The sequence below is a fragment of the Oncorhynchus keta genome, chromosome 28, assembly GCF_023373465.1.
Source record: "Oncorhynchus keta strain PuntledgeMale-10-30-2019 chromosome 28, Oket_V2, whole genome shotgun sequence".
NCBI lineage: Eukaryota > Metazoa > Chordata > Actinopteri > Salmoniformes > Salmonidae > Oncorhynchus > Oncorhynchus keta.
The window spans coordinates 67,188,437-67,210,957 of NC_068448.1; the positions used below are offsets into that span (position 1 = coordinate 67,188,437).

Sequence of the window (22,521 nt, forward strand, 5' to 3'; positions counted from 1 at the left end):
CTCCCTCCCGCCTCTCTCTTGTTTGTCTCCCCCTCCCGCCTCTCTTGTTTGTCCTCCCTCCCGCCTTCTCTCTTGTTTGTCCTCCCTCCCGCCTCTCTTGTTTGTCCTCCCTCCCGCCTCTCTCTTGTTTGTCCTCCCTCCCGCCTCTCTCTTGTTTGTCCTCCCTCCCGCCTCTCTCTTGTTTGTCCTCCCTCCCGCCTCTCTCTTGTTTGTCCTCCCTCCCGCCTCTCTCTTGTTTGTCCTCCCTCCCGCCTCTCTCTTGTTTGTCCTCCCTCCCGCCTCTCTCTTGTTTGTCCTCCCTCCCCTCTCTCTTGCCTCTCTCTTTGTTTGTCCTCCCTCCCGCCTCTCTCTTGTTTGTCCTCCCTCCCGCCTCTCTTTGTTTGTCCTCCCTCCCGCCTCTCTCTTGTTTGTCCTCCCTCCCGCCTCTCTTTGTTTGTCCTCCCTCCCGCCTCTCTCTTGTTTGTCCTCCCTCCCGCCTCTCTCTTGTTTGTCCTCCCTCCCGCCTCTCTCTTGTTTGTCCTCCCTCCCGCCTCTCTCTTGTTTGTCCTCCCTCCCGCCTCTCTCTTGTTTGTCCTCCCTCCCGCCTCTCTTGTTTGTCCTCCCTCCCGCCTCTCTCTTGTTTGTCCTCCCTCCCGCCTCTCTCTTGTTTGTCCTCCCTCCCGCCTCTCTCTTGTTTGTCCTCCCTCCCCTCTCTCTTGTTTGTCCTCCCTCCCGCCTCTCTTTGTTTGTCCTCCCTCCCGCCTCTCTCTTGTTTGTCCTCCCTCCCGCCTCTCTCTTGTTTGTCCTCCCTCCCGCCTCTCTCTTGTTTGTCCTCCCTCCCGCCTCTCTCTTGTTTGTCCTCCCTCCCGCCTCTCTCTTGTTTGTCCTCCCTCCCCTCTCTCTTGTTTGTTCTCCCTCCCCTCTCTCCTCCCTCCCGCCTCTCTCTTGTTTGTCCTCCCTCCCGCCTCTCTCTTGTTTGTCCTCCCTCCCGCCTCTCTCTTGTTTGTCCTCCCTCCCGCCTCTCTCTTGTTTGTCCTCCCTCCCGCCTTTGTTTGTCCTCCCTCCCGCCTCTCTTGTTTGTCCTCCCTCCCGCCTCTCTTTGTTTGTCCTCCCTCCCGCCTCTCTCTTGTTTGTCCTCCCTCCCGCCTCTCTCTTGTTTGTCCTCCCTCCCGCCTCTCTCTTGTTTGTCCTCCCTCCCGCCTCTCTCTTGTTTGTCCTCCCTCCCGCCTCTCTCTTGTTTGTCCTCCCTCCCGCCTCTCTCTTGTTTGTCCTCCCTCCCGCCTCTCTCTCTTGTTTGTCCTCCCTCCCGCCTCTCTTGTTTGTCCTCCCTCCCGCCTCTCTTTGTTTGTCCTCCCTCCCGCCTCTCTCTTGTTTGTCCTCCCTCCCGCCTCTCTCTTGTTTGTCCTCCCTCCCGCCTCTCTCTTGTTTGTCCTCCTCCCGCCTCTCTCTTGTTTGTCCTCCCTCCCGCCTCTCTCTTGTTTGTCCTCCCTCCCGCCTCTCTCTTGTTTGTCCTCCCTCCCGCCTCTCTCTTGTTTGTCCTCCCTCCCGCCTCTCTCTTGTTTGTCCTCCCTCCCGCCTCTCTCTTGTTTGTCCTCCTCCCTCCCTCTTGTTTGTCCTCCCTCCCGCCTCTCTCTTGTTTGTCCTCCCTCCCGCCTCTCTCTTGTTTGTCCTCCCTCCCGCCTTTTTGTTTGTCCTCCCTCCCGCCTCTCTCTTGTTTGTCCTCCCTCCCGCCTCTCTCTTGTTTGTCCTCCCTCCCGCCTCTCTCTTGTTTGTCCTCCCTCCCGCCTCTCTCTTGTTTGTCCTCCCTCCCGCCTCTCTCTTGTTTGTCCTCCCTCCCGCCTCTCTCTTGTTTGTCCTCCCTCCCGCCTCTCTCTTGTTTGTCCTCCCTCCCGCCTCTCTCTTGTTTGTCCTCCCTCCCGCTTCTCTCTTGTTTGTCCTCCCTCCCGCCTCTCTCTTGTTTGTCCTCCCTCCCGCCTCTCTCTTGTTTGTCCTCCCTCCCGCCTCTCTCTTGTTTGTCCTCCCTCCCGCCTCTCTTGTTTGTCCTCCCTCCCGCCTCTCTCTTGTTTGTCCTCCCTCCCGCCTCTCTCTTGTTTGTTCCCCTCCCGCCTCTCTCTTGTTTGTCCTCCTCCCGCCTCTCTCTTGTTTGTCCTCCCTCCCGCCTCTCTCTTGTTTGTTCTCCCTCCCGCCTCTCTCTTGTTTGTCCTCCCTCCCGCCTCTCTCTTGTTTGTCCTCCCTCCCGCCTCTCTCTTGTTTGTCCTCCCTCCCGCCTCTCTCTTGTTTGTCCTCCCTCCCGCCTCTCTCTTGTTTGTCCTCCCTCCCGCCTCTCTCTTGTTTGTCCTCCCTCCCGCCTCTCTCTTGTTTGTCCTCCCTCCCGCCTCTCTCTTGTTTGTCCTCCCTCCCGCCTCTCTCTTGTTTGTCCTCCCTCCGCCTCTCTCTTGTTTGTCCTCCCTCCCGCCTCTCTCTTGTTTGTCCTCCCTCCCGCCTCTCTCTTGTTTGTCCTCCTCCCGCCTCTCTCTTGTTTGTCCTCCCTCCCGCCTCTCTCTTGTTTGTCCTCCCTCCCGCCTCTCTCTTGTTTGTCCTCCCTCCCGCCTCTCTCTTGTTTGTCCTCCCTCCCGCCTCTCTCTTGTTTGTCCTCCCTCCCGCCTCTCTCTTGTTTGTCCTCCCTCCCGCGCCTCTCTCTTGTTTGTCCTCCCTCCCGCCTCTCTCTTGTTTGTCCTCCCTCCCGCCTCTCTCTTGTTTGTCCTCCCTCCCGCCTCTCTCTTGTTTGTCCTCCCTCCCGCCTCTCTCTTGTTTGTCCTCCCTCCCGCCTCTCTCTTGTTTGTCCTCCCTCCCGCCTCTCTCTTGTTTGTCCTCCCTCCCGCTTCTCTCTTGTTTGTCCTCCCTCCCGCCTCTCTCTTGTTTGTCCTCCCTCCCGCCTCTCTCTTGTTTGTCCTCCCTCCCGCCTCTCTCTTGTTTGTCCTCCCTCCCGCCTCTCTCTTGTTTGTCCTCCCTCCCGCCTCTCTCTTGTTTGTCCTCCCTCCCGCCTCTCTCTTGTTTGTTCTCCCTCCCGCCTCTCTCTTGTTTGTCCTCCCTCCCGCCTCTCTCTTGTTTGTCCTCCCTCCCGCCTCTCTCTTGTTTGTCCTCCCTCCCGCCTCTCTCTTGTTGTCCTCCCTCCCGCCTCTCTCTTGTTTGTCCTCCCTCCCGCCTCTCTCTTGTTTGTCCTCCCTCCCGCCTCTCTCTTGTTGTCCTCCCTCCCGCCTCTCTCTTGTTGTCCTCCCTCCCGCCTCTCTCTTGTTTGTCCTCCCTCCCGCCTCTCTCTTGTTTGTCCTCCCTCCCGCCTCTCTCTTGTTTGTCCTCCCTCCCGCCTCTCTCTTGTTTGTCCTCCCTCCCGCCTCTCTCTTGTTTGTCCTCCTCCCGCCTCTCTTGTTTGTCCTCCCTCCCGCCTCTCTCTTGTTGTCCTCCCTCCCGCCTCTCTCTTGTTTGTCCTCCCTCCCGCCTCTCTCTTGTTTGTCCTCCCTCCCGCCTCTCTCTTGTTTGTCCTCCCTCCCGCCTCTCTCTTGTTGTCCTCCCTCCCGCCTCTCTCTTGTTTGTCCTCCCTCCCGCCTCTCTCTTGTTTGTCCTCCCTCCCGCCTCTCTCTTGTTTGTCCTCCCTCCCGCCTCTCTCTTGTTGTCCTCCCTCCCGCCTCTCTCTTGTTTGTCCTCCCTCCCGCCTCTCTCTTGTTTGTCCTCCCTCCCGCCTCTCTCTTGTTTGTCCTCCCCTCCCCCCTCTCTCTTGTTTGTCCTCCCTCCCGCCTCTCTCTTGTTTGTCCTCCCTCCCGCCTCTCTCTTGTTTGTCCTCCCTCCCGCCTCTCTCTTGTTTGTCCTCCTCCCGCCTCTCTCTTGTTGTCCTCCCTCCCGCCTCTCTCTTGTTTGTTGTCCTCCCTCCCGCCTCTCTCTTGTTTGTTCTCCCTCCCGCCTCTCTCTTGTTTGTTCTCCCTCCCGCCTCTCTCTTGTTGTCCTCCCTCCCGCCTCTCTCTTGTTTGTTCTCCCTCCCGCCTCTCTCTTGTTTGTCCTCCCTCCCGCCTCTCTCTTGTTTGTCCTCCCTCCCGCCTCTCTCTTGTTTGTCCTCCCTCCCGCCTCTCTCTTGTTTGTCCTCCCTCCCGCCTCTCTCTTGTTGTCCTCCCTCCCGCCTCTCTTGTTTGTCCTCCCTCCCGCCTCTCTTGTTTGTCCTCCCTCCCGCCTCTCTTGTTTGTCCTCCCTCCCGCCTCTCTCTTGTTTGTTCTCCCTCCCGCCTCTCTCTTGTTTGTCCTCCCTCCCGCCTCTCTCTTGTTGTCCTCCCTCCCGCCTCTCTCTTGTTTGTCCTCCCTCCCGCCTCTCTCTTGTTGTCCTCCCTCCCACCTCTCTCTTGTTGTCCTCCCTCCCGCCTCTCTTGTTTGTTCTCTCACACTCTTTTTTCCCTGTTTGTCCTCTCTCTCTGTCCTCAGTCTCTCTGCAGGACATTAACATGAAGAAGGCATTTAAGAGTAGTACCGCCCAGGACCAGCAGGTGGTGTCCACGAGGAGCGTGCCCATCCCTGTCAAGGAGATGTACAACCTGAGTGATAAACCTCCACCGCTCAACATCCTCTCCAAATATAGGTGGTTTATCTCCCCCTCCCTTTCTATGATCTGTCTAACCTCTCTACTACCCAGGGCAGTGTAAACCCAGAGTCAAATACCTCACCAGATCTGTCTAACCTCTCTACTACCCAGGGCAGTGTAAACCCAGAGTCAAATACCTCACCAGATCTGTCTAACCTCTCTACTACCCAGGGCAGTGTAAACCCAGAGTCAAATACCTCACCAGATCTGTCTAACCTCTCTACTACCCAGGGCAGTGTAAACCCAGAGTCAAATACCTCACCAGATCTGTCTAACCTCTCTACTACCCAGGGCAGTGTGTACCACAGGAGGCTGCTGGGGGGAGGACGTGTCATAATAATGTCCGGAACAGAGCAAATGGAATGGCATCAACACCTTCAAACCATGTGTTTGATGTATCTGACACCATTCCACTGATTCTGTTCCAGTCATTACCACGAGCCCGTTATCCCAAATTAAGGTGCCACCAACCTCCTGTGGCATAAACCCAGAGTCTCATAATGGAATGTTGTGGACTTCATTTCCCATAAACCCTGAGCCGTGTTTGCCCTGTAGGGATGACCACAAGGAGGGGCTGAAGTTCTACACTGACCCCTCCTACTTCTTCAACCTATGGAGAGAAACAATGCTGCAGGACACAGAGGACAAGAGGAAGGAGAAGAGGAAGAACAAAGTAAAGTCTAAAGTTATCTATCTTTCTTTCATTGTATCTCTTCCTCCTCCGTCTCCAGTAATATGTGTCTCCTCCCAGGAGCAGAAGCGTTGTGTGGATGGGACGTTGCAGAGGGAGGTGAAGAAGGTGCGTAAGGCTCGGAACCGTCGCCAGGAGTGGAATATGTTGGCCCTGGATAAGGAGCTGAGGCCTGACCACCGCCACACACACTCGCTCCACCAGGGGCCCACCTCCGAGGGATCACTGTCCCCTGAGATGAGGTCAGTCATCACACACGTACATACATATGAGATAAGTTCAATGAAAAGTTTACACATGAACACATTTGCATTTATAACATAATGTATGAAATGTAAAGAAGTATGGAGTAATTACTTTTCTGTATAGATTATTACCCACTTAAGGTGTTACCCCAGTGCTGTGCTAGTTTAGTCTCCCTCTGCTGTTCAGGGAGAATTTAGCCCTCTTACTCCCCCTGCTGGCCATGCTGTAACCTTTTCTCTCTCCTAGGGGTCTTGGGCCTGATCACATGGACCACCACCACTACCCTAACTCAACCAACCATGCTGGTCACGCCTACACATACTCCGGCCCACCCCCGAGTCTCCTGGCTGCTCAGCTGGCTGCCCAGGGACATGCCACTCTGGACAAGGACTATAGGGGAGCCACCCTGGGTCGCCCCCACGATGCTCCACCCCCTCCTCCACCCACTGAGAACATGAACGGATCTCTGCCCCCTGTGGACTACAGGTCAGCAAGTGCACAGACACACGCATACATAAACACCCTGGCAGACAGACAGACATGTGTAAATGCACACTCAAATAAACATTAAAACGTGCACACAGACAAATCCATGTGCGCTCTTTTGTTGTCACTCTAGGGTTTGGTTGAGTCTTGTGTCAGGGGAAATCTGATCTGATGACGAACAACAAGCTTAATTCTCTCTGGGACTAATCTTTAGGGTTATACTGTCACCCATACAAACCGAGTACAGCCCTGGTACACTCAACTGCCTTGGTCTTGGCACGACTAACCCTATAAACTCTGTGAAAATAATGGCATCCTGTTATTCATTCTTCTTCAGCTGTCAGGGGATGTTTAGTGTGACATCGCTATAACTGAGATGTTTTTATGGAGAGGCAGATAGACAAGATACTTTTGATTTCTGAAATGGTTATGATGATTAATACAGTATAATGCTTCATGCCCACGGTCTCACTTTGTCCCTTCTCTCCTCTCTTCTCTTTCTTTCTTTTTCTCGCTCTCTCCCTCTCTTCCTCTCTACCTTCTCTCCCGCTCTCTTTCAGTATGATGGAGGGATATGGAAACGGTCCTCCTCCCACTCCTCTCATGCCATCAGCACAATCTGCCTTTGCCACGCCCCCCGGAGGACCACTTCCTCCTCCAGGACCAGTGGGATCAGCCGGTGGCTATGCCCCGACCCCACCACCACTCACTGGGTCTCTGGTGGCTCCACCTCCCCCTATACCTCCGCCCCCTCCTCCAGGCTCCTCCTACTCTACCACTCCCAAGATGTCCTCCGTGCCCCACATTGCCCAACCTGTTAATGATGCTCGTAGTGATCTGCTGGCTGCCATACGCATGGGTAAGACTGCCTATCTGTATCTAACCCTGTGTGTCTCTGTGGCAGGGGTATTCAGTCTGTCTGTGTCTGACTAACTTGACTGGGGGCTGATTTTGCATCGCCTAGTGCCCCGGGTGGGTGGATATTTCACTTTGGGACCAATGGAATGGCCAAAAATTAGCAAACTGAGCTCAACCGGGGCCCCGGGCCATGCCTTTTCTGACTGACTGGCTTACTGACTGACTGGCTTGCTGACTGTGTCTAACTGTCTCTCTCCCTGGCTGTAGGTATCTAGTTGAAGTGTGTCTAACTGTCTCTCTCCCTGGCTGTAGGTATCCAGTTGAAGTGTATCTATCGGTCTCTCTCCCTGGCTGTAGGTATCTAGTTGAAGTGTATCTATCGGTCTCTCTCCCTGGCTGTAGGTATCTAGTTGAAGTGTATCTATCGGTCTCTCTCCCTGGCTGTAGGTATCTAGTTGAAGTGTATCTATCGGTCTCTCTCCCTGGCTGTAGGTATCTAGTTGAAGTGTATCTATCGGTCTCTCTCCCTGGCTGTAGGTATCTAGTTGAAGTGTATCTATCGGTCTCTCTCCCTGGCTGTAGGTATCTAGTTGAAGTGTATCTATCGGTCTCTCTCCCTGGCTGTAGGTATCTAGTTGAAGTGTATCTATCGGTCTCTCTCCCTGGCTCTCTCTCCCTGGCTGTAGGTATCTAGTTGAAGTGTATCTATCGGTCTCTCTCCCTGGCTGTAGGTATCCAGTTGAAGTGTATCTATCGGTCTCTCTCCCTGGCTGTAGGTATCTAGTTGAAGTGTATCTATCGGTCTCTCTCCCTGGCTGTAGGTATCTAGTTGAAGTGTATCTATCGGTCTCTCTCCCTGGCTGTAGGTATCTAGTTGAAGTGTATCTATCGGTCTCTCTCCCTGGCTGTAGGTATCTAGTTGAAGTGTATCTATCGGTCTCTCTCCCTGGCTGTAGGTATCTAGTTGAAGTGTATCTATCGGTCTCTCTCCCTGGTTGTAGGTATCCAGTTGAAGTGTATCTATCGGTCTCTCTCCCTGGCTGTAGGTATCTAGTTGAAGTGTATCTATCGGTCTCTCTCCCTGGCTGTAGGTATCTAGTTGAAGTGTGTCTAACTGTCTCTCTCCCTGGCTGTAGGTATCCAGTTGAAGTGTATCTATCGGTCTCTCTCCCTGGCTGTGGGTATCTAGTTGAAGTGTATCTATCGGTCTCTCTCCCTGGCTGTAGGTATCTAGTTGAAGTGTATCTATCGGTCTCTCTCCCTGGCTGTAGGTATCCAGTTGAAGTGTATCTATCGGTCTCTCTCCCTGGCTGTAGGTATCTAGTTGAAGTGTATCTATCGGTCTCTCTCCCTGGCTGTAGGTATCTAGTTGAAGTGTATCTATCGGTCTCTCTCCATGGCTGTAGGTATCTAGTTGAAGTGTGTCTATCGGTCTCTCTCCATGGCTGTAGGTATCTAGTTGAAGTGTATCTATCGGTCTCTCTCCATGGCTGTAGGTATCTAGTTGAAGTGTGTCTAACTGTCTCTCTCCCTGGCTGTAGGTATCTAGTTGAAGTGTATCTATCGGTCTCTCTCCCTGGCTGTAGGTATCCAGTTGAAGTGTATCTATCGGTCTCTCTCCCTGGCTGTAGGTATCTAGTTGAAGTGTATCTATCGATCTCTCTCCCTGGCTGTAGGTATCTAGTTGAAGTGTATCTATCGGTCTCTCTCCCTGGCTGTAGGTATCTAGTTGAAGTGTATCTATCGGTCTCTCTCCCTGGCTGTAGGTATCTAGTTGAAGTGTGTCTATCGGTCTCTCTCCCTGGCTGTAGGTATCTAGTTGAAGTGTGTCTATCGGTCTCTCTCCCTGGCTGTAGGTATCTAGTTGAAGTGTGTCTATCGGTCTCTCTCCCTGGCTGTAGGTATCTAGTTGAAGTGTATCTATCGGTCTCTCTCCCTGGCTGTAGGTATCCAGTTGAAGTGTATCTATCGGTCTCTCTCCCTGGCTGTAGGTATCTAGTTGAAGTGTATCTCTCTCTCCTGGCTGTATCTAGATCTCTCTCCTCCCTGGCTGTAGGTATCTAGTTGAAGTGTATCTATCGGTCTCTCTCCCTGGCTGTAGGTATCTAGTTGAAGTGTATCTATCGGTCTCTCTCCCTGGCTGTAGGTATCTAGTTGAAGTGTGTCTATCGGTCTCTCTCCCTGGCTGTAGGTATCTAGTTGAAGTGTGTCTATCGGTCTCTCTCCCTGGCTGTAGGTATCTAGTTGAAGTGTGTCTATCGGTCTCTCTCCCTGGCTGTAGGTATCTAGTTGAAGTGTGTCTATCGGTCTCTCTCCCTGGCTGTAGGTATCCAGTTGAAGTGTATCTATCGGTCTCTCTCCCTGGCTGTAGGTATCTAGTTGAAGTGTGTCTATCGGTCTCTCTCCCTGGCTGTAGGTATCTAGTTGAAGTGTATCTATCGGTCTCTCTCCCTGGCTGTAGGTATCTAGTTGAAGTGTGTCTATCGGTCTCTCTCCCTGGCTGTAGGTATCCAGTTGAAAAAGGGACAGGAGCAGCAGGAGCAGCAGGAAAAGAGGGAGCCTGTAGGGAACGATGTGGCCACCATCCTGTCCAGACGCATCGCCGTTGAGTACTCTGACTCCGAGGACGACTCCGAGTTGGAGGAGAACGACTGGTCTGACTAACACACACACTCACACACACACACTCACACACACACTCACACACACACTCACACACACACACTCACACACACACTCACACACACACACTCACACACACACACACTCACTCAAAAGCTGAAAAGCACATACACGTGCACGTTCACATCCACAAACTAAGAACCACTAAAAGGTATGTGTACGAACACATGAACATAAGCTAACATTCACATATACAGACTCATACACTCCCTCGTGTCGTAGGTATGTTTGTACAGTATATAAGCTGGGTGATCCTTGGTCACAGGTAGCACTGCTGGGAGATCAGGCTCCTGCATCAGCTGCTGAAGGATTCCCAACTGGAACGCTAGGGTTGAATTCAAGATGCATAGTGTCATGTTCAGCTGCTATACAGACACTAACTGCAAACCAACGTTCAATTCAAAACTATTACATTAACATATAAGAATTGTCATGCAACGCTCTGGGCATCTTGAATACACCCCAGGAGACCACAGTGTCTCTGTATAATATGTTATCCATAATAACACTAGTAAAGCCCTGTATGTGTTGGAACCCCACGAATGGGGACTTATCTCATGTATGGTAACTATCTTAAGGGCGTCACTTGGAGAAATAGCAACCTCTCCTTGGACAGAAAATCTACTTGTCTTTTCTAATGTTTTTACTCAAACACTTATTAATAGTTAATCTGGGAAGCGACAAGCTTTTAATGTGTAGATTATAGCAACTGGAGGAAGAGAAGTCAGAGTGGACTGCGGTGGTCAGGGTAGCGTTCAGGAGGAACAAATAGGAGACAATGTTTTTAAAGCGTTTCCCAACTGTTCCTTCTGAACAACACCTGAGAGTGAGGCTGTATTCCATCAACCGCACTAACAATGTAGACCAGATATATGTTGAGAGTTAGACCAATGCGGGTTCTCTCTGAACATCCATGGAGCGCCACTTTCTCCTCAATAGCCATTTCTAAGTGATAATTAAAGCTTCCACGTTGTGCTGTTTACTGTTGATAGTTTTCACAGTGAAAGCAGATGTGCAATCTGTTGACTTGAATACACATTATCCCCAATGCTAATCAATAAAAATATCTGTTAAATTCACTGCTCTGTTTTGCTTGATTACAGTGGGTCATTTCATCTCAACTGTCAGAGGCGCTCTCGTTTTGGTACATCACAACTATTCATTAATAAAGTTCTATATGGGTGCTAACATGGTGGCTGTGGTAAAACCTGGCCTAACTCTATATATGTGACTGATGTAGACTATTGACTGGGCATCTTCCTAAGTGGTACTCAAGAATGGATATTGAAACGGAGCTGGAGTGTGTGGTAAGAGCGTCTGATTGGAGATCAAAGAGATATGAGTGAAAGGTAGCTTAATGAATAACATCTGAGACTATGATCGCTTAGTGATGTCTAGCAAAGATTTGGAAGCTGAAAAATAGATTGGATTGGGTTTAGGGTTGTCATGTTTATTTTTTGTCAAATCTGTAACCTTTGAACTCTGACCTTGAGAACAAATGTGAAAATGGATATTCACAATGTTGTCTGCGATTCTTTTACTGGCGTACCGTTGTCAGGAGACAACATGGTCCTGATGGTGACACAGCAGTTTCCATGGTAACAGTACAGTTTAGAAGGAAGCCACCATGGGAGCAGAGCCAGTGGATTCAGAGTGAACAAAACAAACCAACACAGGCTTGTGTTTTTAATGCACAGCACATTATTTTAATACAAAATGAACAACATCTCTCAATTCGGTAAACTAACCAAAGCAACAAAAATGTACATCTAACACCTTGAAAAAATACACACCACGTTCACACGTCTTACAATATCTCAGTTAGTGCATGTTGATTATCATTTATAGTTTTCATTTTGCAGATACTTAATTTGTTGTGCCATTTTTTTGTCCAACAACATAAAGTGCATTTCACATTTAAAACAACGCATGAGTCTACACAAGATGCTGTTACTGTAGCATCCCTCCCCATTCTCAGCCATTGAGGAGTTAAAAGACTTGTAATTTAGCTCTGGATCGTAGTACCAAACCACATAATTCACCTACAGCTCTTGAAACCCCACCGGTAACACTAGAAACTCCTCCAACCACATGAAAGTTCATTCCTCTGTACAATCAAAATGACACTTTTCTGTGCGATTACACTGCACAATACTTGAACATGAAGTAAATATGCTATCCAAACAGTAAAGTACCATATCCACACACCAGTGGTTTCTTTGTCTACTCAAGAATGTGAAGCCCTTGTTTGCACCTATCCCAACTACGAAAGCTCACCTAGAGCCTTGAACGATTGACATTACTGTACATGAGAGAACATTAAAAAAATAAGGGAAGCACGGTTTCATTTCTGTCCCTAGCCCTTAGCTCATTGGTCCGGCACATCCTCAAGATTTTTGATAGGTGAAAGTACTGCGACAGCTCCACCTAGCCCTCCAATAGGCTAAGTAAAGTGTAAGACATGCTGCTTTCACCTCTCCAGACTTTGCAGATGTGCCTAAAGAAGGGGGAGGGATTGGGGGAAGGGGCTAGGGATTGAAATGTAAACAGGCTTTAGAAAACAGTAATTGGGAGTGAAATGTGATGTCACTCAAAATTGGTGCATCTGAGCCCCCCTTGGACCCTGGCGTAGGTAGCACCATACGTGATGTCATAACACCCCTATAAAAAGATATGATGCTATATCTACAGAATCTAATTGGTCAACAGGCTGCCACATTAAATGAACAATGTATATTTACCAATACATTCAGAAGAGGCTCTACAGCGCATTAAAATACAAGATACTTTAGATAAATCAGAATTCAGGCGTGTCAACGCTAGAAAAAAATATAGAAACTTTCACTAAATATAACAAAATAGATTATTCATCAAAGGTAAAGGACATGTCTTCTTGGCTTTGTAGGTCTGTGAAGAGCCACAAGAACTTGTGATACCAGGCTCTATGACAGGAGCTCTTATTCCATCAGTCACGTGACGTCATTGCCTTTACGCCACACTACTGCTCAGGGTCAGCCGCTGCATACCTCCACTATTCAGTTCAACATATCAGGAACTATCCTTCTCTACGTCATTCCTCTGGTGGAATGTGTGTGATGAGGCCACTTCTCTCAGAATGATGGGAATAATGGCAGCCATTTCCCCTGAGGTGAAAAGGTCACGCAGAAAGTAAAACCTCAGATCTACTGTCCCCATGGAGACAGCTATACAGTAGGTCTGTGCTTCTGGTCACAAACACACACACACACATCATACTCAAATGCACACACTCAGAGGCCATGCAACTCAAATGCACAGAAAGATTTTCCTTAATCACAGACACTTAATATGTTCACAAAGGCAGATGCAACTGAAAACCGGTGAGATATTTTCTCACAGAGTCCGGGTTTCATTCAGTGTAAGATATTGAAGACGACCATAGCCAGAGAATACAGCAGTAGATTCAGATCAAAGGAGGCAGTGACATTGTAATGAGTGATGACAGAATACTGGACGGTGGCAGTCAGTCTCCTGTCCCATTCACATTTTCAAAAACAAAACACACAAGTCAAGATCTAATTTCCCATTTGGAGAAATCACACACGGCACAAGTATTGGGGAAGTTCAGAGTCCTTTTCGGCCTGGTCGTATAAGGACTCTGCTTGGCATCGTAGATAAGGGCTGTTGTTCGTTGTCCTTGTATATCATCATGCTGGAGGTGGTCATGCTGCTGGGAAGAGGCTGTTATTGCCAATGATGTTTATAAACCCTGGATTGCGGATGCTATGTATTGGCCATTGAGAGGCTTTGAAGCCACCGGTCGGCCATATTGGCCCTCCCCAGTAGCAGCAGTCCTCCATAGAAATTAATGGAATTCTACAGAATTCTTTCAATTACATGTTTCAAGGACAAAATTACATGCATTTAAGTATTTGTTTTGTCATAGAGGGGACTGTAACATGAGTAATAAAAAAATACTTTAAAGATTTTTTAATATTTTATGTTTATATTAAAGTATGCATGAAGGTGTCTGTAATATAATAAACTTATTAGACACTAATGTAGACATTAATAAATGCATTTCTATGTCTTCCTAAATATGTTTTACACTGGAGGAGTACCAAGATGACTGCGAGGTGGCTTCAATACAACACCTCCTGTTAGTCACCCAGGGCTTATACACATCATTGCTTATTGCTGACAGAGTATTGCGATTGGTCCATGAAGTAACTAACACTTAGTTGTTGCTGCTGGCTGATATGACAGGGCAGAATGAGGACCTAGGGCCCATTGACCCTCATCAACAAGCAATGTGTGAAGGGCGATGCTGTAACAGCATTAAGAACAACCATAAGATCACTCCACAGCTAGCTTGAAATGTCGCTGATGGTGCTATCGAATTAGATATATTCTGATAGCTCAAATGGCTGGCATGGTGTCAAAGACGGTGGCGGTCATATGTGCTAGCAAAGCAGAAGTCTTGGGTTTGCGCCCCGGTGTGAGCCGAATCAGGAGGAAGTGGTACTTGCTAGGCAAGCAGCACGAGGTCCATAACAGTGGTGCCGTGATCCGCAGTTGGGCTCAGCTCCAAGGCCGGGTTGTTAGCTATGAAGCGAGTTTAGAAGGGGGGAATGTATTAAGGATGTACCCGTCAGCTCACTCCACAGCTATCTTGAAATTGAGCTATCGGCTTAGATGTTTTCCGATAGCTCAAACAGTTGTCAAGGAGGGTAGTCACGTGTGCTAGCAAGGCAGAGGTCCTGGGTTCAAGCCTCATTATGAGCTGAATCAGAAGGAAGTTGTTGGTACTCGCTAGGCAAGCAGCAAGCATGACGTCCACACCGCTGGTCAAGGGAAGGTGATACCTAGTCTGAATTCCTTCAACCGAAAGGTGTCTTCTGTATTTATCCCAACCGCTCTAAATCAGGGGGTGGTGTTGACTGGCTTCTGTCAGCCACAGTAAGGAAGTGGATCCAAGAGGCAGGAGACATCCATAGCTGGAAGAATAAGACGTGTCACTGCTCTCCTCCTTTCTTGTTATACAAAGATTAAAACATTTAAAATAAATACACTTATTGTACCATGGTCTATCACATAGATGATTGGTAATCAACACTCGATTACTTTGTGGATGTCCATCCCCATTTCGTATAATATGTTACGAAGATGGAAAACGTACAATATGTTACGAAGTTGCAAATGTACAATATGTCACAAATTTGCTAAATGTATGATATGTTCCTAATTCTAGCTAGGATAGTGGTTAAGTTTAGGAGTTAGGTTAAAGGGTTAAGGTTAGGGTTAACTAAAAGTGCTATGGTTAGGATTAGGTGATGGGTTAGCTAACATGCTAAGTAGTTGGAAATGAGCTAAAAAGTAGTAAGTAGTTGAAAAGTTGCCAATTAGCTAAAATGCTGAAGGTGTCAGTGATGATATCAAACTTGCAGTCCTTGAGTTAAGGCTGTCTTATGTAACCAATCATAACATATCACACAAAATGGAGTATCTTGGATTTACATATAGAATAATACACAATGGTCTGAGACCTGTTTGCAATATCAAGGGAAATTGTATTCATTAAAGTCCTATGCTTCATACACCTCGGGCTGTGTAGTCCGATGGCCCCACGGCCGCCATCCCACTTCTGACAACAGTGTACCAAAAAGAGGAAGCTGAAAGCAAACCCGGGTATCTGGCGTAAAACGCAAACACCCCACACATAGTGCCAATATGGTTAACATGCTTGGTGGTAATTGTAACTTGGCTCATATAGCGAGGATCCCACAATACATTCAGTTTCAACAGCTCCCAGCCGGTCTAACTGTCTGCTTGATCTGCAGAGGGAACATTTCACTCTCCTCTACTTTCAAGAAAAGTCAGCCTACTTAACTCGCATAAAATACAGAATGAGTTAGTTATGAGAATTGGGCTGTTTATGAATGAAGAAGCGACTGGATAAAACGGAGATAAAAAGATCAAACCCATAGGTCTAATCATAATCTAAGGGCATTTGGCACGCGCAAGGTGTAGGGCAATAAGGGTACTTATCTTCTGGAGGCTGGTGTCACCTCGGGATGTAGAGCAAACAGAACATCATAATACATTCTCACACGTGAAATGGGGAGAGATGGAGATTGAAAGATGGATGGAAGGGAAGATAAGCGCCCGCTCTCCTCCTCCTCGGCGTGGTTTCTTTACTCGGTGTCTGCGGAGGACGCAGGGCGCGCGGATCACAGAGCGCCGGGGCTATTTTTAGCCTCTCGCGGTTGTTTAGCTTTCAAAGCACGTTCAGAGTGCAGCAGCGAGATGAGATGCTCTAGCCGCAGCCCGGCTTCGTTGTAGGGAAACGTCTGCATCTTGATCATCGCCCCCTTTTGCTCATCACTGCCTCCACTACTCCTCTCGCTCTCCCCCTCTGTCCATGGGACACATACATTGCCTTTTTTCACACACGCGAGCTTTTTAACTTGTGGGACAAGTTTAAACAGTCTAGAATAATCTCTCAATCCTTTTATGGAGGAAAAAAAGCGCGCATCATTAAAAGCGGCTAAAACGATGTAATCTACATTTGCTGCAGCGCCATGCGACCATCCTTTCCCAGTCATCTGCAGAACACCTCGTGGCACGTAAACCCAACGGTGGGGTGAAGGTGTGGAGGGGGGATGGTACACCTATGGTGGCAGCGGTCAGATCATGTGATGTTGTTTTATATTTAAACGGGGAAGACCGAGATAGAGAAGGTCAGAGGTACAGTAGGCATACAGTACACTTTTGTACCAAATCCTCCACCCTATACTCAAAGATATATACTGTATGTCTCTGCCTCTACTTATCCCTCCAACTCCCCTTCTCCTGCTGCTGCCTCCATCCTTCACTGGATACAGCCCAGCCATGGAGACACAGAGCCATGCAGTAGACTCAGCATGAGCCCTGCCTGCCTTCCTCTGCCCAGGGCACCTCTCTCCTTCCCTCCCAGGGCCTGGGTCTGTGTCAGACGTGGCTGGGGGTCCGTGCCCTGTGGGTCACCCTGGCCGGTATACAGCCACAACAGACCAGCCACAGAGCCTGCTGGATCTCCTGGTTCCTGAAGGCGTAGATCACTGGGTTGATGACTGAGTTGTAGGTGGCGGGCACCAGGGTGGCGTAGGTGTAGAGAGGTGGGTACGTGTAGTCGGCGACGAGGGAGTAGACGGTGAAGGGCATCCAGCAGGCGGCGAACGTTCCCAGGATGATGGCCAGTGTGGACACGCCCTTCCTGGTGGTGACGTAGTGGGGCGAGGTGGACAGGAAGTGATGCTGCAAGGCGATCTGGTGGGCGTGGTGCATGACGATCTTACAGATCTGCACGTACAGCTGCAGCATGAGGCCGAACAGCAGGAGGAAGGATACGGACAGCACCACCACGTTGTTCTTAGTCAGCGGGCGCACCACGCTGCATGTCGACTCCTCCGCCAGGCAGTTCACCCCCGTGATGGGAAGTAGGCCCAGGCAGAGAGACAGGCCCCAGAGGAGGACCAGCATGGTGTAGGTGAAGGCGGCGGTGCGCTCTGAGTTGTAGGTCAGGGCGTAGTAGAGTGACAGGTAACGGTCTATGGTGATGGCCAGCAGGCTGAAGACGGAGGCTGAGAAGGAGGCCACCACCAGACCAACAGTCAGCAGCTGGGCTGAGTCAGACCTCAGCAGGTAGGCCAAGGTGAAGTGGAGCACCAGGCCCAGACCAGCCAGGAGGTCAGCCAGGGCCAGGCTGCCGATCAGCAGGAACATGGGGGCTCGGAGAGACGGGTTCTGCCAGATCACCAGCACCACCAGGGCATTCTCACAGGCGATGAGGGTCCCTGAGGAGCACAGCAAGATGTCCCAGGGGTTGACCAGGAGAGGGGGCACCGGGGGAAAGGAGTCCAAAGGTGAGTAGGTGACGTTGTCCGTGAATCCGTCTCCGCTGCTGGACCAGGCTGTGGGGTCAGGGGTCAGCCAGCTGGAGGTGACCAACGCTTTGTATGCGTCACTCATTGTCTGGAAACACACACATATACTAGTGTTATAAGAGGTCACACACACACACACACCCGTTGATGTATGCACCAAACACACACACACATGTCAAAATTCACACACAGACTCGCAGTGGCACAGACACAAACTTAAGAAGCCACACAGAGATGAGCGCTCACACATAAGATCATATTTTGATAAGAGGACTATAGTAGCCTAGACATTATCCCTCTGCCCACATTTCATGCCTTATTTTTAATACAGTAACAAGAGATCACTCAGCCTGATTATAATCAGAAGTGTATTGTGCCCTATCTGGTATGAATTGAAAGAACAATACACAGTTGCCTATACTTGCTATAGTCATTGTGGTATGGAGCAGTTTTGTGGCAGATTGTGTAGACTACTCATCAACAGGCTCCATATAAAGTCTTTCGAAATTGGCCTACTATCATAACCAATCATAAAATTATATTAGGCCCAATTCTGAAAACCAGACAATGTGGGAATAGGAACCCTAAAAGACATGCAGCTTGCGCTATGCACACATTCGATTGTACATGTATCTCACCCCACCACAAGAGGAAATGGTCCCGATAGCCTCTTCTTCGCCACAACCCGTAGATGCTTGGAATAACGCAAAACAGACAATTTCAGCATCCTAGTCCTTTGTGGTGCTCTTCTCTTACCTTCTCATGTGTCTCAACATTGGGCCTAATAATATTTAATCACATTTGGTTTTCCCCAAAACCCCGCCATGTTGCATTAACAATAGCCTTGGTTGCATTGTATTAACAATTTTCCTCAAATAGACCGCCCGCCCGTCCATTAATTAATTAATTCATCCATGTATCCACCACTATTAACATGCCTACCTGGACTCCGTGGTGCGGCGTAAGGCTAGATAAAAGTGCGTCCTTGCTGTATTTCCATTATAGGCTATTGATAACGATGGCGGCAGGTGCGGAGCCCCGATCAGAGGAAGATGCAGCACTGTTGCACCGGGGGTGGATGGGTCTTTACTGAAGCACAGAGGGAGAGCAGGGAAAGCGGGGCAGAGGCTTTACAGGAGCATTGCTGTGGACTGCGGCTGTGCAGCGAGCGGGGTGTGGAAAAGGGGGAGCGCTGCTCTCTAACGGGCCAGACTCCGAGACGCGTACTGTTTGTTCAAACCCCCCACGGGAGGACGAGACAGCAACAGCTCAATACCAGGAGGACCTACTCATCTGTCAGCGCCCATTGCTCAAGGACAGAGACTGATAGGAGTGTTGTATAAGGCACAGGACCTTCATCCGTTCAAAGGCTAAATCGATTGGAAACAGGTGAGAAACCCCCCCACATCTTATTTCTTTAATTTGGAGAAGAGTAGGCAGACTAGGAATAGTATTACATCAATGTATGTAAATTACACTATATCTGATGATCTTGAAGTGATTAATAAGGAAATACACTCTTTCTACAGTTCACTATATCAAGCTCATCTTTCAGAAAGCGACTTAGATTCCTTTTTTGATTCAGTTAATAACTATGTTGGCCTGTAGAAGTAAGGTTTAAGAAACGCAGTGATTCTGATATATATTACTGAGTTGGACCAAGCCATTAAACAAATGCCCAAAGGTAAATCTCCTGGACCAGATGGCCTGACTCCTGAATTCTATCAACATTTTTGGCTTGATATTAGATAGTTATTGCTTTCGGTTTACAAAGAGGGTTTTGCTAATGCTATCTTACCATCTTCTTTGAGACAAGAACTAATAGTTATTATACCCAAACCAATGAAGGGCTCTCTTTACCTGGACAATTGGAGACCAATCACGTTGTTGGCAACTGACTATAAGTTACTAGCCCATGTCTATGCCAATAGGCTGAAAAAAGGCCTTGATGATATACAGTTGAAGTCGGAAGTTTACATACACCTTAGCCAAATACATTTAAACTCACAATTCCTGACATTTAATTCTAGTAAAAATTCCCTGTCTTAGGTCAGTTAGGATCACCACTTTATTTTAAGAATGTGAAATATCAGAATAATAGTAGAGAAAATGATTTATTTCAGCTTTTATTTCTTTCATCACATTCCCAGTGGGTCAGAAGTTTACATACACTCAATTAGGATTTGGTAGCATTGCCTTTAAATTGATTAACTTTGTTCAAACGTTTCGGGTCTCCCACAATAAGTTTGATTAATTTTGACACATTCCTCCTAACAGAGCTGGTGTAACTGAGTCAGGTTTGTAGGCCACCTTGCTCGCACACACTTTTTCAGACCAGAGGACATTTCTCCAAAAAGTACGATCTTTGTCCCCATGTGCAGTTGCAAAACGTAGTGTGGCTTTTTTTATGGCAGTTTTGGAGCAGTGGCTTCTTCCTTGCTGAGCGGCCTTTCAGGTTATGTCGATATAGGACTAGTTTTTACTGTGGATATAGATACTTTTGTACCTGTTTCCTCCAGCATCTTCACAATGTCCTTTGCTGTTGTTCTGGGATTGATTTGCACTTTTTGCACACACCAAAGTGTGTTCATCTCTAGGAGACAGAATGTGCCTCCTTCCTGAGCGGTATGACGGCTGCGTGGTCCCATGGTGTTTATACTTGCATACTATTGTTTGTACAGATGAACGTGTACCACGTGTACCACGTTCATCTGTGAAATTGCTCCCAAGGATGAACCAGACTTGTGGAGGTCTAGAAATATTTTTCTGAGGTTTTGGCTGATTTCTTTTGATTTTCCCATGATGCCAAGTAAGAGGCATTGAGTTTGAAGGTAGGCCTTGAAATACATCCACAGGTACATCTCCAATCGACTCAAATAATATCAATAAGCCTATCAGAAGCTTCTAACGCCATGACATCATTTTCAGGCATGTTACAAGCTGTTTAAAGGCACTGTCAAATTAGTGTATGTAAACTTCTGACCCACTGGAATTTTGATACAGTCAATTATAAGTGAAATAATCTGTCTGTAAACAATTGTTGGAAGAAAAAAAGTTTTGCCAAAACTATAGTTTGTTAACAAGAAATTTGTGGAGTGGTTGAATAACGAGTTTTAATGACTCCAACCTAAGTGTATGTAAACTTTTGACTTCAACTGTATATAATCAGTGAAACTCAATCAGCCTTCATTAAAGGAAGGAGTTTTAGATATTAGATTACAGTGAGTTCAAAGAAGTTGACGGCTTTATATTGTTTTTTTAATTTATTTTTTAGGCTTTTGACGCTTTAGAACACTCTTTTGGGTTTGGGGAGAATTTCTGTAAAGTGATAATATATTATATATAATGATATTAGCAGTTCTGTGGCTATGAGTAATGGCACATCCCCTTGTTTCTCTATTCCTAGAGGAATTAGACAGGGTTGTCCAATCTCCCCTCTTTTATTTATTTTAGGCACAGATTTACTAGCAGTATTTTGAGTCTGAGAAGTTACAAGGGATCTGTATTTTTGGTAAATATATATTAAGGTTTGCAAAGCAATTCCACTTCCTTTACTTTGACTTTGTCACGCCTTGGTCTTAGTATTTTGTGTTTTCTTTATTTATTTGGTCAGGCCAGGGTGTGACATGGGTTTATTTTGTGGTGTGTTTTTGTATTGGGGTTTTAGTGGGTATTGAGCTTGTGGCTGAGTAGGGTTGTCTAGGAAAGTCTATGGTTGCCTGAGGCGGCTCTTAATCAGAGGCAGGTGATTTTCGTTGTCTCTGATTGGGAACCATATTTAGGCAGCCATATTCTTTGAGTGTTTCGTGGGTGATTGTTCCTGTCTCTGTGTTAGTTGTCACCAGATAGGCTGTATAGGTTTTCACATTTCCGTTTGTTGTTTTTGTATTATTTGTGTTTTTTTCTTCATTAAAGATGTATCGAACTAACCACGCTGCATTTTGGTCCGACTCTCCTTCGACGGAAGAAAAATGTAATAGACTTATTAAAAACACTTGGTTATATTATGAGGTTGTTCCCCCTTTTCCAAGTTTACAAATTCATGAGTTGAATCTTTTGGATAAAAATGCAACAATAAGTGGATACGATTGGCAGTTAATGAAGTCATTTTTGGTGATTATAATGAAATATATTAATACGGAAGTGATCAACACATGCTATGATCAAAAGTGACTACCTTTTACCTTACTTGTCCAGTTATCCCAAAAGTTAAAGAAACTCATTTTTAAATATATACTTCCACCTACCCTGTTAATGATTTCTTGCATAAAAGATTACATTTTGACAAAACTCATTATTTTTTGTTCTTCTGATTCAGAATCTAGAGAGCATTTATTTTTTTCATTTAATCTTTTCCCCCATTTTTTTCATTTCATTTATTTGCTATCATTCTAGTAAACTATAGATTGAAATTCATGAATGGTTGTGTATAAAATCTCCAAAATGACATTATGCTTATCCTTGTAATTCTGATCATAACTATTTTATTAACATTATTATTCTTTTTGCCAAATATATATATTTTTTAAAATCCTTATTTTGTAGTTTTTTTTCATTGAACTATTGCAATTTTATAAATCCCTCAAATGTGTGAAACTTAAAAAGTTGGAAAAAATGATTAGAAGCTATGTCTCTGAATGTCTGTTAATAATGTTTCATTGCCTGGTCGCCTGGTGTTCCATTATTTCATTTTTGTTCATTGTATTCACATGAATGTCCCTGTATTGATGTGTAATATTGGTATTGTTGTTGCAATACATAAAAACCTTTTTTTGGGTAAACAGAAATAAATCAATAAAAGATAGTGTTGTGCGTATCCCCCATGTGTGTGTGTCGAACTATCTTTTAAAAAAACCTAACTGTCCTACGACCTATGATTAATGACAGTAAGAGTTTAATAGTTTTCCTTCCAAAATGTTAAATTAAACATGTTAAAAAGCAGCTTTTCTGTGTTGGAATGGTGTGGGTGTTCCCCAACAACATAATTAATGGTGTGGGTGTTCCCCAACAGCATAATGAATGGTGTGGGTGTTCCCCAACAACATAATTAATGGTGTGGGTGTTCCCCAACAACAT

At 47.2% G+C, this 22,521-nt stretch overlaps 2 protein-coding genes and 1 long non-coding RNA gene across 13 annotated transcripts in view; 2 read left to right on the forward strand and 1 right to left on the reverse strand.

Annotated features, from left to right (window-relative positions):
• wasf3b (WASP family member 3b) overlaps positions 1-10,620 on the forward strand; it is a 31,461-nt gene extending 20,841 nt beyond the window's left edge. For all 7 annotated transcript variants that reach the window (XM_052483705.1, XM_052483710.1, XM_052483706.1 and 4 more), the window contains 6 exons: positions 4,422-4,575; positions 5,134-5,251; positions 5,330-5,511; positions 5,762-6,001; positions 6,562-6,860; positions 9,366-10,620. In XM_052483705.1, the coding sequence (XP_052339665.1) occupies positions 4,422-4,575; positions 5,134-5,251; positions 5,330-5,511; positions 5,762-6,001; positions 6,562-6,860; positions 9,366-9,523 (1,151 nt within the window). In that variant the 3' untranslated portion in view covers positions 9,524-10,620. The remainder of the gene's footprint in view (positions 1-4,421; positions 4,576-5,133; positions 5,252-5,329; positions 5,512-5,761; positions 6,002-6,561; positions 6,861-9,365) is intronic.
• LOC127912877 (uncharacterized) lies at positions 6,885-9,260 on the forward strand. 4 transcript variants are annotated; one of them, XR_008083857.1, is made up of 5 exons: positions 6,885-7,486; positions 7,546-7,635; positions 8,086-8,175; positions 8,761-8,850; positions 9,186-9,221. It is a non-coding gene; the product is annotated as an uncharacterized LOC127912877 (long non-coding RNA). The 4 variants fall into 4 exon arrangements; XR_008083856.1 differs by lacking the exon at positions 8,761-8,850 and having other exon boundaries at positions 9,141-9,260; XR_008083858.1 differs by lacking the exon at positions 8,086-8,175.
• Positions 10,621-11,213: 593 nt separating the features above from the next.
• gpr12 (G protein-coupled receptor 12) lies at positions 11,214-22,508 on the reverse strand. 2 transcript variants are annotated; one of them, XM_035758458.2, is made up of 3 exons: positions 18,388-22,508; positions 18,089-18,139; positions 11,214-17,533 (listed from the first exon to the last, which is right to left on the reverse strand). In XM_035758458.2, exon 3 carries the CDS (start codon positions 17,528-17,530, stop codon positions 16,511-16,513), a length of 1,020 nt encoding a protein of 339 aa, XP_035614351.1. In that variant the 5' UTR covers positions 17,531-17,533; positions 18,089-18,139; positions 18,388-22,508; the 3' UTR covers positions 11,214-16,510. The 2 variants fall into 2 exon arrangements, with proteins under 2 accessions (XP_035614351.1, XP_035614350.1); XM_035758457.2 differs by having other exon boundaries at positions 18,084-18,139.
• Between the last annotated feature and the right edge of the window lie 13 nt (positions 22,509-22,521).